Source organism: Lytechinus variegatus, chromosome 8 (assembly GCF_018143015.1).
Source record: "Lytechinus variegatus isolate NC3 chromosome 8, Lvar_3.0, whole genome shotgun sequence".
Taxonomy (NCBI): Eukaryota; Metazoa; Echinodermata; class Echinoidea; order Temnopleuroida; family Toxopneustidae; genus Lytechinus; species Lytechinus variegatus.
In genome coordinates this window covers 40672587-40692556 of record NC_054747.1, presented here as the reverse complement: position 1 = coordinate 40692556, position 19970 = coordinate 40672587, and the positions used below count along the sequence as shown (strand labels likewise).

The window sequence follows — 19970 nt, the reverse complement described above, 5'->3', positions numbered from 1 at the left end:
ATACATTTCGAAACTAGATATTCATTAACTGTACCCTTTTTATTGAAAAACCTCAAACCGAATATTATAAAAGATCATTTTGTTATCACGGCTCTAAAATATGGAATACGTTACCCCCTTCTCTCTGTTTAGCAAATTCACTTATTTTTTTAAAAAACAGTGTAAATCGATATCCCTCACACAAATATGATTTTAAGATTTCCATGAAATACTTTCTGTTACTTTCTGTTATTATAAGTTTATTAGTGATTTTGATTTTATTTTTACTTTTATGTACTACATTTTTCTTTCTCATTGATTATTATGTTCATTTTGTTGACGATTTTATGTGATATTGTTTTGTTATGTTTTTAATTTCCGTTGATACAGGGCCCCTTGGTCGAGCAGTTCTTGTACTACTGAAACTAGGGCTACAAAACGACTATAAATAAATTAGTTAAGATGAGATAAGATAAGATTTTATTAAACTCTATCGAGCCCCGATCGGGGGTATGAGAATCTTAAAAAGTACATACTTACAATGATCAATATACATATAAAATGAACATAAATATGTGTATAAAAATGAATATATTTACCATGATGAATGCAATTGTTTGCATTGCAAAAATATATATTGCAAAAGGAACAACAAAACCTACTATGTCTATAAACACAATTATATTGTATAACGCACTGGCTTTTTAAAGGTCAAGTCCATCTCAGAGAAATGTTGATTTGAATCAATAGAGAAAAATCAGACAAGCATAATGCTGAAAATTTTCATCAAAATCGGATGTAAAATTTAAAAAAGTTAAGACATTTTAAAGTTTCGCTTATTTTTCACAAAATAGAACAAGTCAATTGACTCAGTTACATGTAAATGAGAGAGTCGATGATGCCCATCAATCATAATTTCTTTTGTTTTGTTTTTTTAATTATACAATATTTCAATTTTGACAGATTTGACAATAAGGACAAACTTGACTGAACCATAAAATGTTAAACAATGGTAATTACACATGTTCAGGGAGAAATAAAAATTTGTTTCACAGGACAATTGGGAGAAAATTAGAATATTTCGTATTTCAAATGATAAAATACGAAATGAAGCGAAAATTTAGAATGTCATAACTTTCTTATTTTACATCTGATTTTGATGAAATTTTCAGCGTTATGCTTGCTGGATTTTTCTTTTTTTTAATTCAAATCAAGGTTTTGTTGGGGTGGAGTTGTCCTTTAACCACCCTGCCACCTTGTAGTTACATTCTCCCTGGTAATTGTAAGGACTAATCACCAAACATAATGAGTATATGCAGGCACTGATTGATGCAAAGACCATGGAGTAACATACCAGCATTTTGTCAGCATTTACCGATATTATTACATCCTCTGCGCCAGGACCACACAGTCAAGGGCGGAAATCTCTCCCCACCAGGGGTTGGAGTTTGACCCCCCCCCCCCTTTTTAGGGGGGGGGGAATCCACCAGAAAGTGAGATCATCTCGTCCAAAATACACGTTTAGTTCGATTTTTTATGATGTATGTATTTCTTTCCATCATGACATACCAAAAATGATAGGGGGATATTTTATATTGTGCCCCCCACTATTTTGAGTAGGGGGGACGACCCGTCCTCGATCCCCAGGATTTCTTCCCAAGGCATGAACACAGTCCCGGTGCAGACAGAGTAGAGGACTGAAACACAAGTTATTTTGCAAAACAGAAAATTCTTCTCTCGTATCTAAAAAAAAAAAAAGTCAGTCATTTTACCACGGATGACATAAATTTTCTGTCCTTTAATTCCAACAACAAAAAATATGGCCTGGATCCGGGGGGGGGCACTTACATTGATGAGAGGATACCATGCGCGACAAAAAACACTTAAAAGGGATGTCTTTTTCAAGATTAATTGGAATTGCCCCCCCCCCCCCTTTTCCCTCTCCAGAGCTGAAATTATCGACATTTTTTTCACATTCCATATCCACAGCTGAGCGCAGCATGCGGTCGATAACTTCAGGCACGGACTGTAGCGCTGAAAAAGCGAGACAGTGATCGACGGAGGCCTAACGTTACTCTTTCCCCCAGGCCAAAGAACTGTGAATAAATAAAGACAGGAGCTAGAGGAAGGAAGATGGAGTGCTATGAAAGTGACCAAGTATCGATGTCGACCAGCCCTTCGACTATCGCTTCGTCCAGTCCATCGATATATTATGCCTCTGATCAGAGCCCCTCTCAGTCCCAGTGCTCGCCGGGCAGCTCCATCGGATCATTCAGCATTCCCGACGCCGGTGGAACAGGCGACCGAGAACGTCCGTGCCTGGTGTGCGGTGACCGCGGCACCGGGTGTCACTATTCAGTATTTTCTTGCGAAGGTTGCAAAGGGTTTTTCAAGCGAACGGTCCAGAAACAGCTCTTGTATTCATGCAGGGGACCCAGTAACATGGAAGGCGCCTGTGAAATCAACAAAGCAAGTCGGAATAGCTGTCAGTTTTGTCGATTTCAGAAGTGTTTGACAGCTGGTATGAAAACAGATGGTGAGGATTCAGAATCAGATTTCAGAAAAAAATATTCAGAAATAAAAAGACTAGGCCTAGGCCTATTTTGATTTTGGTTTGATGTTCCAAACTCCATGTTATTATCACCAAAGTTTGCACAGAGTTAAATTTATCTACATGATCTAAATGTTCCAAACATTCGAGGAGTTACTTTAAAAAAGATATTTTAAAAAATTTAACTTTTTAAAAAAATTTCCTCGTACACAGATAGCTTGCTATAGCGCAGCCACCACTTGGTGGTTAACAATTCAAAATCCCCCCGATGGGGCTCATCGATTTTTGTCTTTATTTCATAAAAATATCTAAAAAGAACTACCAAAATAGAGATCAAATGGGGAAAAATAAACTCAAAAGGGGAAAACTATCAAACTCTGTCATCTGAACTGAGAAGTAAAGAATACCCTAGGCATAGAAATTCTCATGATAATATGCAATCAAAATAATTTGACGTTTTTAGAACTCGCAAGATCACAATGTTCAGTTTAAACCTCTGTTTCTCACTTTCCATGTCAGATTATGGCATTCCATCAAATGTTACAGCAGTCGGGGGGGGAGGGGGTTTGGGGTACTCGATCAAAAAAGCAGTAGGCCTAGGTTTGTGCTGCGATTGAGACAAAAAACAGGGGCCTTGGAGCGGTCTTATTGTAAAAAGGAGGGTCATCGGAATAGGCTTCGGAACTACAAATGCTTGTGAAAATGGGGGTCCTTGGAATGGGTCGCCTGTGTGTGAGTGCGTATTCATCCTTATGGAACGGGCATACATGCATGCAGCTCGCACGGGGGCCGGGTGCGCTAGCGCAGAGGGGATGGTCAGGCAGCGCATTGCAGCCGCTTTTCATCAAAATTGCTGCTCATTGTAGCAGATCAATACAGCTGGAACGGCGTAACGGAAAATATGCGAAGATTTAGAGCGGATTTCTTTCTTTTTCCATGATAAGAAGAAAATGCTATGCTTTGGAGCGGCTTTCTTTATTCTTTTTCTCAATAAGACAAAAATGCTCTGCTTTGGAATGGAAATTTGAGTGTAAAAATGGGGGGTTCCCTCCATTATAGAGCTAAATGTTGCATATTAATGTTACTGCAGTATTATACAACATGTCAAGTTCTGTATTTGTATCGTTGAGTCAGTAAAATACCAGGATTGGCATGTCCGGGCGGGTGCTTCATAAAGCTGTTCATAAGTTAAGAGCGACTTTAAGAACGACCGATGAACCTTTCTGCGTAGTCATCGCTAATGAATATACAGTACCATTTACCACAATAAAGGATCACCGGTCCTTCTTAAAGTCGCCTTCTTAAAGTCGCTCTTAACTTACGAACAGCTTTATGAAACGGCCCCCTGGACATGTTTGTCGTGCAATCCTTTATTCCATTTTTGGTGATGGACAGCATTGACTCTGCCTGTAATGGTAAGAATGACTCCTTTGCCACATTTATTTTAAGGTGCAGCTTAAAATGATTGGTTAACGTTGGTTTGACTTTTTAAAAATCTGAGCTAGAAGGTCACACTTGTAACCTGTGTCTGTGATAAGTTACAAAAATAGAACCCAGAAAAAATTGCGTTCAAAAGTAATTATTTAGTGCTTCAAAAATTGAAATATAGAGTGACCGGAAACACCATCTTAATTTCATCCCATACACTTACAATGTATGTGTACTATTTAGACATAGATATAAGTCACCTATTTACAAAATCAGGGTTTGCCTTGTAATTTTAGCTTTTCATTCTCAATACTGCATTGTTTTCAGGGTTTACTACTTCTAATACATGCACTTGTACACATGTTTCATCTTGGTTTGAGAATTTTTAAATCGGCTGCTCACAAAGTTAAACAATACCTTTAAGAGGGGTTTTGCATCTAAACTATGCTAATCCAGCTCACAATAGCTTTTGATGTGTTTATAAAGAAAAGCTTTGTGTACAATGGGATGCACACACATCACTACTGTGTACGTGTTTATGAACAATAAACTGAATGCACTCTGTGTGTATTATAGAGTGTGACTTGAGTCAAACTAGGCAGTCTGCTGTGTGCGACTCTAGTCAGGCTAAGCTGGCAAAGAGATAATTGGTAAAAGACTAAAAGAGGATAACAAACTGATTCTTGAGAGCGTGTATTGAGTTTGGTGCCCGGGGGGCCACTTACATTGACGAGTGGATACCATGCACGACCAAAAAAACATGTAAAAAGGATGTCTTTTTCACGATAGGGCACGTTACGTACGTAACGTGATAAGGGTGTCAAAAACACAAAAATAATGAAAAAAAGGGTATCTATTTCGATAGAAAAATTACGTGTTTAGGGTCAAATTTGCGGGGATGATAAAACAAAATTAAAATGTTTCATAAAGGATGTCATTTTTGCCCCAAAAGGATGTCCTTTTTTGTGTTTAGAGTCTGATTTGCGTGAGGTGTAGAAGATGGGATCGTACTAAACCAAATAAGGTAAAGCCGACGACCGAATCGAAGGACCCGTAACAATAAAACATTCCTTTACTTGTTTAGGGGTTCATTTCAGGGAATATTTGCCAAGAGTATCGTTTTGTTTCCAATACCTGTTAAGGGTAGGGTTTCACACGCCAATACTTGTTAAGGGGTGCATTTTCAGAATATGGAAATTACGTGTTTAGGGTGCTTTTCGAGACCCCATGGTCACGCATGGTATCCACTCGTGAATGGAAGTGGCCTCCCCTGGGGTTTGGTGGCCCCTGAATTACAATGGAGTCTCCTAGGGCAAGTCTTACGATGAGTTGCGATTGATCCGATCAATAGCAACTATGGAAAGCCATCAACATCTAACATACATGTTTGTTCAAAATACTTTCTAAAAATGATGTATATGCCTATTCTATACATTTACTGTTTTCCTGACAATGCATTACTCATGCTCCTCTTTGTTTTTTAAGGACATTGTGCAAATTTCCCAAAGAAAAAATCATGACATTGATGGATTTCCATATACTTGAGATTGATCGGATCGATCATAACTCTTTGTAAGAAGGGGTGCAGACTTAAAACAGAGGAGAGGGTCGAGTGTTTTAATCCTTGCCTTGGTGTTATTACCTTAAAAAAATCCACATGCACTGCACTCACCCCAGGTGAGGTAAATAGGCATCTGGCAAGTTCTTTTAAATGTGTGTGAACTATAAATGGCACTGAAGAGGGGGCTAAAAATGTTATGATCTGCATTCTGCACAATACAATCTGAACTTCATATTATAGTTATTATTTTTATCATTATTTCCTTCAGCTGTTAGAGAAGACCGACTACCAGGAGGCAAGCCAAAGAACAAGAAACTCCGCAGTGATTCCACGACTTCCAATCACAGCAGAACAGTTCCTTCTCCAGCTGGGTCAGAGTTCATTCAATCACCGACGAACGAAAACACCCAGACCGTCTATGATGGCATGATTGGTAGCGACAACGAACCTTGGAGGCTGATCTTAAAGGCATTATGTGATGCCAGTCCCCATCTGGTCCCAGATGCTTCCACTGGTAAGTTACCCTTATTTCTGACTTATTTTCCCTTTGGTTCCAGATGCTTCCAGTGGTAAGTTACCCTTATTTCTGACTTATTTCCCCTTTGGTTCCAGATACGTCTAGTGGTAAGTTACCCTTATTTCTGACTTATTTCCCCTTTGGTCTCAGATATGTCCAGTGGTAAGTGATCCTTATTTATGACTTACTTTCCCATTTGATTCCAGATGCTTCCAGTGGTAAGTGATCCTTATTTCCAACTTATTTTCCCTTTGGTTCCAGAAACAGTACGTCCAGTGGTAAATGACCCTTATTTCTGACTTCCCCATTTGATTCCAGATGCTTCGGGGCTGCATATATTTTTATGTCTGCAGGCATCAAACAAGCAGCTTTTCATTACTTATCTTCATATTTCATCTTCTACAAAATAATGGGAAATGCAGTTCAAGCTGCTATGAAGAGATGCATAGGCTCCTATTCTGAAGTCGGAATAGACCATGGTCTAACTCTGTGCTTGAATTATGGGAAGCCAAATGTGTCAAAATTTTTATTAAGTTGTATGTTTCTTATGCTTACTGTGCTCTTTCCTGATTCATCAATGGTGATGACAATCATCTATTTATATTTCCTACACAAACACAATTATGAATGATTTAAGAGACTAATGTTTGTAATCGCTGCATACTATTACCCCAGCTTTGACATCAGCAATCAAATAATTGCACTTGATTCACTTGTTTAACTTATTTTGAATTCTTATTGCTAATTTCTTATTATAACAAGTTTTAAGAAAGCAGACCCTTCGTCCAAGATGCTTCAAGTGACCTACCTTGCAGATAAGCTCATTTCTGTTTCTGTTTGTGGTAACTCCCGCAGGAACTCGGCAGGACAGCATTTTTCTGGTAAACGCCAAGCTGGTATACAACCAATTACCTATGAAACATTTTACGTCTAGGTTAATCAGTCATAGTGGCTGACGTTATAGACGACAGATATCACTCTCGGGCCTTTTTATCAAAGTGGAGACAGTGGCAGAGTTGGGATTCGAACTCACAACCTTGCGATTATGAGTCCAATGGTCTAACCACTGGACCACACGACCCTGCGAGACATAACTGGAATTCACCTTTGGAGTAGAATTTGAATTCTTGATTGGGATAAAAAATTTGTCATTAGCCTGACTCTTCACTGGAATCATCATTCGAATTACGATTTTTTTTTTACTGTGTAAAAGGGGGGTAAAAACAAACTCAAATTATGCTCATTGACTTTGATTGAGCAATGATTGTGTTTGTAGTATTCTCCTGATGACCCCCATTTCCTGACTTTAATGGGTTCTAACTTTGAAGACTGCAAGCCTATCTTGATCCACTTCCCACATGATCCATGTTTCTTTGCTGTATAATGTACAGTAATAGGAAGAATAGGGAACTGTAGATCCAACATGTTCTTATGTATTGTACAATTTGCTGTTTTTCAAAACATACATGTCCATGGTGTTTATTCAGTATCTTTTGCATTGTCAGTCTCAGTCAATCTGCCTTTGTAATTGCTTTATATTTCATTTATTTTTTGTTATTTAGGGCCCCCTCCGGGCATGATGCCCCCGATGGACGGGATGCCAAACTTCATGCCCCCCTCCCCCAACGAGTTCTCACCCCCGCCGTACTCTGTCCGCGGCTTCACAATCCAAGACCTGATGCAAGGAGGGTTCCAAGAGCTCTATATGATGGTCAAATGGGCCAAGTCTATACCTATGTTCAAACAGCTATGCCTAGAAGACCAGATGTCACTCCTGAAAGCCTCGTTCATGGATCTTAATGTCCTTCGATTAGCTTACAGGTAAGAGAGTGCCTCTATTGATTTCAATTGTTCCTCATCAACTCATTCATTGATCGTAGGCATACATGTAAAGGAGCAATAAAATACCAGCTCTGAGACATACGTCTCCCTCTCTTTTGTAGCTACATGTATACCATCTTCTGATTAATTTTCACTTTCCTTCCGCTATTTACATTGTAACCTATGGTACAACGCCTACTTAGCTTGTTGTACGTGATCAAATGGGAGACTGAATGTCAAACATTTGTACCGTTGGACACAAGACGTACCATCCAAAATGTACCATTGCACGGCTTTAGGAGGTGACGTCACAATACAAATTTAATTCATTGCGCTCAGTAAAATGAAGGTACAATACGCGTATAAGCCTGCTGGCTAAATGCGCAATGCTGCCCAAGGCCATGTGCGCTTTTGGGATTTCGCTTTTCGCTTTCGATTTTTTTGCTCACTTTTCATAGATTATTGCAGGGAAAAACTTTTTTTTTTCTTAATATTTTTCGCTAAATTCTGAGGCGTTGTACAACACAAATAGCTAATATTCTTATTCATGCAATGGTTCGAGATTTTGCATTCGGTGAACGAAAGAGTCGCTCTATTCAGAGCATCTTTCTTTCACCTCATGCGTAATCTCGCACCATCGTACTGATGCCTATTTGCTTTTTGTATACTGTTACATGAACATGCGTTGTAACCTACTGTTATATTAGATATATATAGAGATTTCTCTCCCCTATTTTTCTCCTTGTCTGAAATTACATAAACTACTCCAGCCAATCAAGGCTCAGGACTGACTTACAAAGTAATATTATTCCTTATCCTGGGATGGATGTAAAGGGATACATAAAGAATTATCTCTCAGGACCACCTTACATAAGCACGAGAGGTGCATTTAAAGAAATTTTAAAGAAACTTCTTTGGACCAATCACATTTATAGGAGTTCCTTAGTCCTTACATAAGTTAAGTTGTTCCTTGTCAAGATTAACTCTGTTTGACCAATCACTGTTAGGGAACCAAAACCCAAGAAGAGAAGCAATCTTATAGCAAATAATAAAATGAGAGGAACAATTTAAAACAAGTTTCATCAAGATCGTTTATGAAATAAGCAAGTTATGGGAGTTCGAAAACTCTTGTTGTACTTTCTATGGGGATCCGCAAATTGGCAAACGTGCTTCAAAATGGCTGATTTCGTGGACAACTCTCCATTTGTTTTGTACACAATTTTTCAGATTTTCCTTATTATCTTTCAAATTGCATCTTGCCACCTTCAGAGCATGTCATATGTCATGGGAAAATACAATTCACATCACATATATCGAGGTCAGGAGGAGATATGAAATATTAAAATAAAGGGGAAAATCTGAAAATTTGTGTACAAAACAAATGGAGAGTTGTCCACAAAATCAGCCATTTTGAAGCACGTTTGCCAATTTGAGGATCCCCATCGAAAGTACAACAAGACTTTTGAAATGTCTATAACTTGCTTATTTCATAAACGATTTTGATGAAACTGTTTTTAATTGTTCCTCTCATTTTACTCTTTGCAATAAGATTGCTTCTCTTCTTGGGTTTTGGTTTCCTTTAAGTACTTTACTGTGTTTTCCAGACATTTGTAATGAATTTCAATCCCTCCCTTGACGTTTGTATCAAGGACAAAGACTTCTGCAGTAGTAGAAAATACGCATGTACTCTAGCCTGTTTTGAGCCATGGCCTTAAGACTTGAAGCCATATGAATGTAAATTATGGCATGTGAAATGGGTTACTGTATATAATATTAGGACTTTCACTTGCCTACTTTAATCTTAGGTACACACCTATCATTTAGAAAGAATATAATTTAACTGTGAGGACTACCTAATCACAATCATCATTATTATTATTATTATCATTACTATTATTATTATTATCTTTATTATTATTATTACAATCATTATTATTATTATCATCATCATTATCATCATCTTTATTGTTATTATTATTATTGTTTATTACTACAACTACTACTAATAATATTGTTATCATTATTATTACTACTATTATCATTATTGTTAGTATTAGTTATTATTATCATCATCATAATCATTGTCATTAAAATTATTATTTAAAAAAACAATTATAATTAATTCTTTCTTTCCTTGAACCATAGATCATTAGACTGTTTACCTATGCTTCAATTCACAACGAAATGTAAGCTGACAATATCAGAATGTAAGGAGATTGGCTGGGGAGACCTCACAGAAGCTACCGTAGAGTTTTGCGCCACACTCAGGGATTTAAGCCTTGATATCACTGAATTTTGTATCCTGAATGGCCTTGTGGTCTGTTTTCCAGGTGGGTACAACTGGTGCAGGGAAAATTCAATCCTATCCGATTCACAACTCAATGTAGTGTGTCCCACCACCCCATTTCTCAGAATTGATTGATTGATTGATTTATTGATTGATTGATTGATTGATTGATTGATTGATTGATTGATTGATTGATTGATTGACTGACTGACTGACTGACTGACGGACTGACTGGTTGATTGATTGATTGATTGACTGACTGATTGGTTGATTGATTGATTGATTGATTGATTGATTTTATTCGTCAAGAATATCACAGGTGATTACAATGAAATTGAAGAATACCTTGACAGGATAGCCCATGAAAGCCGAAAGACTTATTTCCAATGGGGTCCTATTGTTATAGTATAAAACATTGAACATACATTATTACAAGTACTGGAATATGGTAAGAAAATATATAACCATCAGTCAAATAATTTGCAAGTACCTGAAGCATGTGCTTTTCACACTGTACATATTGTTTTTTTGGAGTTAACCTTAGCCCACTTCGTTTTTACACTACGTTTTAGCAAAGTAGGCTAGCACGGTAAACAGTAGTGTACTATCTGGCCCTGCATAAAGCCGGCTTATTGCGTTACTAAGAGATACAGTGTGAAACGAAACCGGGCTGAGTAAAAGTGGGGCTAAGCATTAGCCAAACACAGAAATCGAAAATGCACGTTAATCATGCTCTATGTGGCAAAATCGTCAATATTCATGAGCTGTGCGATAATCCATGGTTAAGGCATTAATCTCGGCTCAGCAAATAGTATGGGGTTAAGGAAGACAGTGAAACCAAAAAAAGATCTTCCGTCTCTCTATACTATAGTTTTGTAATATACATATTGAAACTAAGTTACGGGGGCTTGCCCCCCATACAAGCTTCGCTTTTCTTGGCAAGCCCCTCCGTTCTGTTTTATATAGTTATTATAGTCAAAGTTACTTTAGTTTGCATTAGTTCTCATTGTTTATACCTTATTTCGATTGATGTTGTACATGTACTTTAAATTTGACTATGTATTGTTTGATTTTGTTGTGCTTTGTGAACGGAAAATGAATAAATTTACATCTAAATCTAAAGATGGGGTTAAGGATAGAATTGGGTTAAAGAAATACAGTGTGAAAAGCAAATTAGTGTGCCAAAATCATTTTTCAGATTTTATTCCATTTGAAAAGTAGATCATGAGCGTCTTGTTGTGGGTTCTGAGTGGGGTGGAGGGTCTCTCAATTTTTCTTTAGTATTTTCATTTTCCCTCTCAGCTTTTTCTCTCTCTATTTTTCCACCTTCTCTCGTATTTTCTCTCTATCAATTTCTTTCTCACTCTCTCTTTATTTTCTGTAGCGTCATGGTTCCCCCATCTATTTCTTCCTTTCTCCCCTCTTTTCTTTCTATTATTTTCTTTCTCCCTCACTTCTGTATGGTTTCTCCATTAGCAATCATTCAGTCTCTTCTCCATTTTACTTATACATGAATTATCCATCTCACAGACTCACCCCCCCCCCCCTCTCTCTCTCTGTTTCTAACACAATTTTTTGTATTATTATGGGGTCATTCCATGCCAATTCACCCAATGAATGTGCAATTTTGCACCCGACCGTCTCAGAATTCGTTGTAATTTGGTATACATAAAATTCACCATGGCCCAAGCACAAAACAAAAAAAATTAGTCCAATCGGTCCGTCGGTTCTCGCGCTACTGCCCGCCCTTTTCTCCTTGTTTTGACAAAAATGGGCGTGACCTTCAAATTTCAATGGCCACTGCGTCATTACGTGTTGACCAATTTTCATGAAACTGGTACCATTTGATAGGAAATTCAGAGAGGAATCCAAAACATGCATCGAATAATGTATTGGAGCAATTTATAAGGTCATGACCTTTGACCTTAATTTTGACCTTGAGTTTGACCCCCGGACAAATAATTTTTTAACTTGATTTTCGTATATGTTAATTATTGGTATGATATGGACAAAATATGTTAAAATCAATGATGATATTTTATTTCTTCATATTTAAAAACTCTTCCAAAGATAGATGTACCATGAAATTTCACTCTAGTCCCACACACTGATATTCATGTTAGTAAAGTGTTTACCAGTTACATGATTTCTTCTAATCTTCAGTTACAGCATGCAAACACATGAAAAGAAATTAAGCTTAATCAGTTTACAAATAAAGATTAAACCTTTATGTTCATGAATAGGTATCTGTTTAGGCATTTTATGATTCAGCAATATATATCATATACACATATATACATGTATATATTTTGATGATAAAAGTGAAGACTTTACTAACATGAATATATATGATATATATTGCCGAACATCAAAATGAATATATATTGATGAACATCAAAATGCCTAAACAGATACCTATTCATGAGCATAAAGGTTTAATCTTTTATTTGTGAACTGATTAAGCTTAATTTCTTTTCATGTGTTTGCATACTGTAACTTAAGATTGGAAGAAATCATGTAACTGGTAAACACTTTACTAACATGAATATCAGTGTGTGGGACTAGAGTGAAATTTCATGGTATCTTTGGAAGAGTTTTTAAAGGTGAAGAAATAAAATATCATCATTGATTTTAACATATTTTGTCAATATCATACCAATAATTAACATACACGAAAATCAAGTTAAAAAATTATTTGTCCGGGGGTCAAACTCAAGGTCAAAGTTAAGGTCAAAGGTCATGACCTTATAAATTGCTCCAATACATTATTCGATGCATGTTTTGGATTCCTCTCTGAATTTCCTATCAAATGGTACCAGTTTCATGAAAATTGGTCAACACGTAACGACGCAGTGGCCATTGAAATTTGAAGGTCACGCCCATTTTTGTCAAAACAAGGAGAAAAGGGCGGGCCGTAGCGCGAGAACCGACGGACCGATTGGACTAATTTTTTTTGTTTTGTGCTTGGGCCATGGTGAATTTTATGTATACCAAATTACAACAAATTCTGAGATGGTCGGGTGCAACCACTGGGTGAATCCAGATGGAATGACCCTATGGCTTCCCCACTCATCTGTTCTATTATAAAATACCTCCATCTTGTGCTATCTGCCTTCTGCTTTCTCTTTTGTATTGCTTTATATGGCTTACTCATGCATACATCTGCCCCCCCCCCCCTATTTGTCTTGGATCGCATAGCAGAGTAAGCCTTCAACTTATGTGCCACTCATAGCGCACAGCTTTATAAGGAATTACTTCCTACCGGTACCCATTTACCTCACCTGGGTTGAGTGCAGCACATTGTGGATCAGTTTCTTGCTTAAGGAAATTACGCCATGGCTGGGATTCGAACCCACGACCCTCTGTTTCAAAGTCCGAAGACTAATCCACTGGGCCACAAAGCTCCAACGTATAGGCAAATTAACAAATGTGATTGTGGGTCATGGAGCAAAGGTCATGCCAAACCAGCGAGTGAGGGATTTTAAGTTTCAAATGAATGCTGTTTTTTTTTGCTCAGCTTTTAAAAATTATTCACCTTTGATTTGTTTTTAAAGTCAGCACTGCTGCTATTATTGGATTGTATTAATGATGCAGGCAAGACTTCCAAAGGCCTACTTGTCTCTCTCTCTTTCACTCTCTTGCTCTTTGTTGTTTCTTGTTTATATGGCCTCCTCATTAATATCGCTGTATACAGTTTTCTTTGATAATGAATTATAATCCTTTTTCTTTATTTCTTTTTCTGAATCATTACAAAATACGTGAATCTTTACAAAGAATATGGTGGGAAAGAGCATACAGTGTACACGTAGTTCTTTTTACAAGCTCATCCAAAAATGGTTACGTTTATAATAATAATAGATAGGGTTTGCAATGCGCCAAATCCTCTCTGCAGAGTGCCCAATGCGCAGTGAAAGAGAGAAAAAAGTAAAAATACAATGAAAAATTAAGAAGTAGGAAGCATTGAATAGACACATCTTAAAGGGATGGTCTGGGCTAAAAATATTTATATCCGAATAAATAGAGTAAAATTCACAGAGCAAAATGCTGAAGATTTCATCAAAATCGGAAAACAAATAACAACAAAGTTATTGAATTTTAGTTTATCCATCTTTTGTTAAAACAGTTATATGCACATCGTCATGAATATTCAATAGGTGGGCTGATGATGTGATTGATGTCACATCTCTGCTTTCCCTTTTCTTATGTTATTGCATGAAATCATAAATATTTCATTTTTTCATACATAATGATAAATGATGTGTCTCTATTATAATGAAATAAATTGCGGCAATAAGTAGCTAATGCACTAATTAGTTGTCAATCCCATCGTTTTAGTTCTTTGTAGAATTTTTTTTTAATAAACCTAATTTCATATAATAAAATAGAAAAGAACAAGTGGGGATATGACATCATCAGCCCACCTAATGAATATTCATAAAGACATGCCTGGTACTGTTTCACCGGAATAATGCAAATCTTTAAAATTCAATGAATTTGTTATCCGATTTTGATCAAATTTTCAGCATTTTGCGCTATGAATTTTACTCTTCTTATTGAGATATAAATATTTACAGCCTAGACTATCCCTTTAAGGGATTTATTGAGATTCTCATAGGAAAAACCCAGCAAAATAAAGGTAAGATTTAAAGGACACTGAACCGGCGCCCCACCGGCTCCACCTAAAGTCCTCATAACACACAGCTAATGAGAGACGATACTGTATCGTCTCTCATTAGCTGTGTGTTATGAGGACTTAAGGTGGAGCCGGTGGGGCGCTGGTTCAGTGTCCTTTAAATCTTACCTTTATTTTGCTGGGTTTTTCCTATGATAATCTCAATAAATCCCTTAAAAGGATAGGGTGGGTAGGTATGATGCAGTATTTGGTACCCTGGGGTACCGAATAATAATCCGCCATTTTGTTGAATTATTAATTTTTTTTTGCGCTGTACCCTGGGTTACCAAAAAATGTGTACAAGTTTATTGTAATGTTTTTTACAGATTTTTTTTTCTTTTTAGTGATCTTATGTAACAATGCATGCAAATGATAACTTTATTCTAAATTTCATGTTCTGTTCTAATCTTCACTGTTCAATAATGAATAAATAGGCATTGTGATCATTGTCATGATTGTCCCACCGATCATACGACCGTGATCACCATGACAACAATGTAACTGTACACTATTACAATACAAGGTGGCGCTGCACAACGCCATATCCTGGGGTACTACGGTACCCCAGTGTACGGCGTGGTGCATCATATATTGAATTGGCTTTAGATTTAAAGGATATACCTTTATTTCCCAAAGTAGTTGACAAATCATGACGAGGGCAATATGGGTCAACTGAAGGTACTAAATATATTTGTGATATATCTCCTGAAAATTAACACCAGTGAATATACCAGTCGAGATGCCCTCAGCTGGGCGTTATCCAAAGGTGTGCAGAAAGTCTTAATGCTTTCAAGATTTTATAATTTGTAAACAATTATCATTAATTCAATTATTATTTTAGATGCTCCTGGGTCCTGTTTCCATGGTAGTACTGCTAATCAGCCAATCAGAATAAAGGATTTCAGTGCAGTTACCATTGGATAGTAAGTTACTATACTTTTATGCAACAGGGCCCTGGTAATGTCAATGTCATCAGAGTAACAAAATTAAGAAGACATATCTTTATTATATGTTTTACATTATCATTTATGAAATTTTTGTTGTTCTAGATGCTCCTGGTCTCGTCGATGTCGACAGCGTAACAGCGCTCCAGAAGACCTATCTGGACTGTCTGCAGAAGTACATTGCCACTACCTTCCCGAACCAGCCGAAGCGATACGGTAAGATCCTGATGAGACTGCCGACCCTGCGGAAGGTCAGTGCGAAGGCAATGGAACAGTTCGTGGGTCTAAAGCTGGCCGGGAAGATCCAGGTCCCGGGTCTGGTAGAAGAGATGATGAACTGTACCATATGATTGGTCTACATCTGCTTGGTCTACTTCTACATAGTTTAATCCTTGTTTTGTCTCCAACCAGTTCCTTTATCGGTCTAGTCCTAGTTTGTGTGGACACGCTTCATCTATACCCTGTTAGGTCCAATCTAGGCTGAAAAATCTACTGTGTCGGAGGATTTTTCTTTTTACATTTTCTGATTTTCTTTAAATAGTCCTCTTCCTATAGATACAGATAGAAGACTCCCATAGGAATTGTAATGGTGATGGTTTGCTTGATGCTTAAAGGTCAAGTCCACCCCAGAAAAATGTTCATTTGAATCAATAGAGAAAAATCAGACAAGCACAATGCTGAAAATTTCATCAAAATCGGATGTAAAATAAGAAAGTTATGACATTTCAAAGTTTCGCTTATTTTTAACAAAATAGTTATATGAACGAGCCAGTTACATCCAAATGAGAGAGTCGATGATGTCACTCACTCACTCACTATTTCTTTTGTTTTTTATTGTTTGAAGTATACAATATTTCAATTTTTTCAAATTTGACGATTAGGACCTCCTTGCCTGAAGCACAAAATGTTAAAATAATGGAATTCCACGTGTTCAGAGAGGAATGAAACTTCATTTCACATGACAATGACGAGAAAATAAAAATATTTCATATAATAAAATACAAAAGAAATAGTGAGTGAGTGATGTCATCAGTTCCTCATTTGCATACCGACCTAGATGTGCATATAACTGTCTTGTGAAATGAAGCGAAACTTTAAAATGCCATAACTTTCTTATTTTACATCCGATTTTGATGAAATTTTCAGTGTTATGCTTGTTGAATTTTTCTCTTTTTATTCAAATCAAGTTTTTGTTGGGGTCGACTTGTCCTTTAAATACAGCGTCTTTGGGGAAATGGTGCGCCATCTCACCCTAGTCGATTTCTCCTTAAATCCCACTTTTAATGGGGAAAAAAGCGCCGGAATGAAAATTACCTTTATATGATTCATACAATCAACTTACCAGTTTCTCACAATATGCATTGTGAATTCCAAGACTTTGATTCCAAACAGACAGGGTCAAGTTTGTAATGCAACTATAACATACCAATACACCTGCCAATCACGCTCATGATACCATCATGGCATGATGCCTTATACCACCACTGCAGTGCATATGGGATACTATAGTCTATTGAGGTAGGGGATGCCATGAAGCCAGACGGAATCTCAGCGGAGCATATCCTGACCGAAATAGGTCTAATCCAACATCATCAGTCTGTTTAGTCTCAACTTACATGGTCTAATCTTGATAATAATAATATGTCCATTTATATAAAGCGCAGTTACTAAATGCTCAACTTTGCATTGATACCATATTACTACCCTGGCCATAGCTGAGCTGCCATATGGCGCTATTTAAAGCATCAAGGAAGAAATCCTACCGGGTACCCATTTACCTCACCTGGGTCAAGTGCAGCACAATGTGGGTGAATCTCTTGCTGAAGGAAGGAAAACGTGACATGGCTGGGATTCGAACCCACGTCCCTCTGATTGAAAGACGATAGACGTAACCACTAGACCACGATGCGCCTACTTCATCTTTCTGTTTGGTCACCTCTCACATGGTATAGTCCATATCCATCTACTTCCAGTTCTTTTACATTGTTCTATCCATTTGGTCTTTTTTCCATTTAGCACTTACTATTTTTACTCATTCTGGGTTTCGGCTATACCTGTTTGATCTAATAACCACCTAGTCTAACACCATTTGCAGGTGCTGTGGATCAGTGGATAAGTCTCTAGACCTTTAACCGAAAGGTCCGGGGTTCAAATCCTGCCACAACACTTGCGTCCTGTGGCAAGGTGTTTATCTACATTTGCCACTCTCCACCCAGGTGTAGCAACTGGGTACCCGGAAGGAAGGGATTCCTTGAATGCTTGATGTGCCGATAGGGTAAGCGTGCTAACTGCTAAGGCTGGGGTGATAGTATGCAGTGCTTAGAAACATTGTAATAAGCTCTATACCATATAAATGTTGCAAGTCTATATTTTTAGATGAACTACATGTATAATAATACAAAACATTTATAGGGCAATTAATTCGGGCGTTTCTAAGCATGCTGTGTTCTGTATTTAACTTTACATGGGGAAAAAAACTAAATACGCATAATTACACAAAGTGTGACATAAATCATTTCGAGAGAGAAAAAAATATAAACAAGATTAAAAATGATGTGCACCTCCAATGACCGACCAACAACTGGATTTCATTGATTGAAAAGGTATGTTTTGAGCAGGGCCTTAAACTGATTGACGGACTTGGCACTATGCATGTAAGAGGGTAACTTGTTCCAAAGAGAAGGGGCAATAGAAAAAAAAGCATATTTTGTAGAAGTTCGCGGTCCAGGAGTTAATTGCATTGTAGATGATGAACGGAGAGGTCTTGAGGAGGTGGATCTGTGAGATATTTGAGGAATAGACCATTCAGAATTTTGTAGGTTAGGAGGAGATATACAGTGATGTATGGGGAGCCAATGGAGGAATGTAGGATAGGGGTTATATGCTCATATGTTATGAACCACATTCTCATTTAATCCTATCTAGGCCGGGGTATTTTGGGTGTTTATATGGCCGGGGGGGGGGGCCCCAGGCTCCCCCCCCAAAAAAAATCTCGGCTGTCGACCGCACGATCGCGCCGAATATTGGCATGCCGGTTGCCTGGGACATAATCTACAATATTGTATAGCAATTTATATCATGCAAATCACTATTAAGTGATTATGCGTAATTAGTATACAACATCATACTTTTTCCTCTAAATCCCTCAATAATGCTCCAAATGTACTAGTTTTTGGCATCGAAACTTTTTGTGGTGTTCTTAGCAAGTGTACATGAAAAAAAATGCGATATCAAATCATTTTCTTATGTATTATATTGTTTTTTGCAATTTCTTATGTATTTCTTTGTTTTTTTACCTTTTGTTTTTCATTGTTTTTTCAATGAAATTTGTTGGGACTCTTCTGTGATTATAAAAAGCATAAAATAAATACATTTAGACCAGCAAAACTAAAAATAATCATACATTCATGAATTTTGGTTGAAAACACAATTTGCATTGACTTTGTACACAAAATCATGTTTTGAGCAATTTTCGGTCTGACATTCACTTACATAATGTGGCGTAATTTTAGAACCACGTACCTGGATGACGCAAAGTTGGTCTCAAAAGTTGCGCAAGACTTGAAAGTGAAAAGTCCTCTAGTGGCACGGTCAAAAAATTTCGCACAGCGAAAATATTGCGCGATTCATTGAGGGGGGCCTCCGAGGCCCCCCTCCCCCCGGCCTATAGTGCAAAACGATAGAGTGGATAATACTAATAGACTGTCTTGGCATTAGACTAAAATGAGAATTAGACTGAAAGTGGGTATGGGACCAAGAGTAGTTATTTTCTTTTATTTTCCTTTCTGTAGATTCCTTTTCAGCATTTGTGTTCATCTTTACACCCTTCTTTAAGAAAAATCACAAAAACTGTCCATTTTTAATTTTTAATGCTGCCATATACTGTAGCGGGCAAAAGCTGGAAATATTCTCAGCATCCCAACTCCTGCTTCCTTGCCAATCAGAAGGTGAACTGAAAAACACAGGTTCTATACTTAGACTAAGACGAGCATTTTGAAAAAAAAAAACTAGTCAGCAATTTTCGTAGACAACCGGTACTTTGCGTTGAGTCAACCTGAGGCAACAATTTCAGTAGCTTATTACAAACTTTTCCAAAGGTCTGTGTTAATCTCCTGTTCCTTAGATTGACGAGAATAATCAAGTTTTGGCCCTTTTGCGGGCAGTTGATATATGTGTGCGGGGGGGGGATCACTGCCACTACTGCAGAGTG

At 37.4% G+C, this 19970-nt stretch overlaps 1 protein-coding gene across 1 annotated transcript; it reads left to right on the top strand.

The window, feature by feature from the left end:
• Positions 1-2013: 2013 nt before the first annotated feature.
• On the top strand, positions 2014-16410 carry LOC121420500 (retinoic acid receptor RXR-like). The gene is made up of 5 exons (XM_041615163.1): positions 2014-2515; positions 5788-6033; positions 7599-7857; positions 10003-10187; positions 15866-16410. Exons 1-5 carry the CDS (start codon positions 2113-2115, stop codon positions 16108-16110), a joined length of 1338 nt encoding a protein of 445 aa, XP_041471097.1. The 5' UTR covers positions 2014-2112; the 3' UTR covers positions 16111-16410.
• Positions 16411-19970: the final 3560 nt, after the last annotated feature.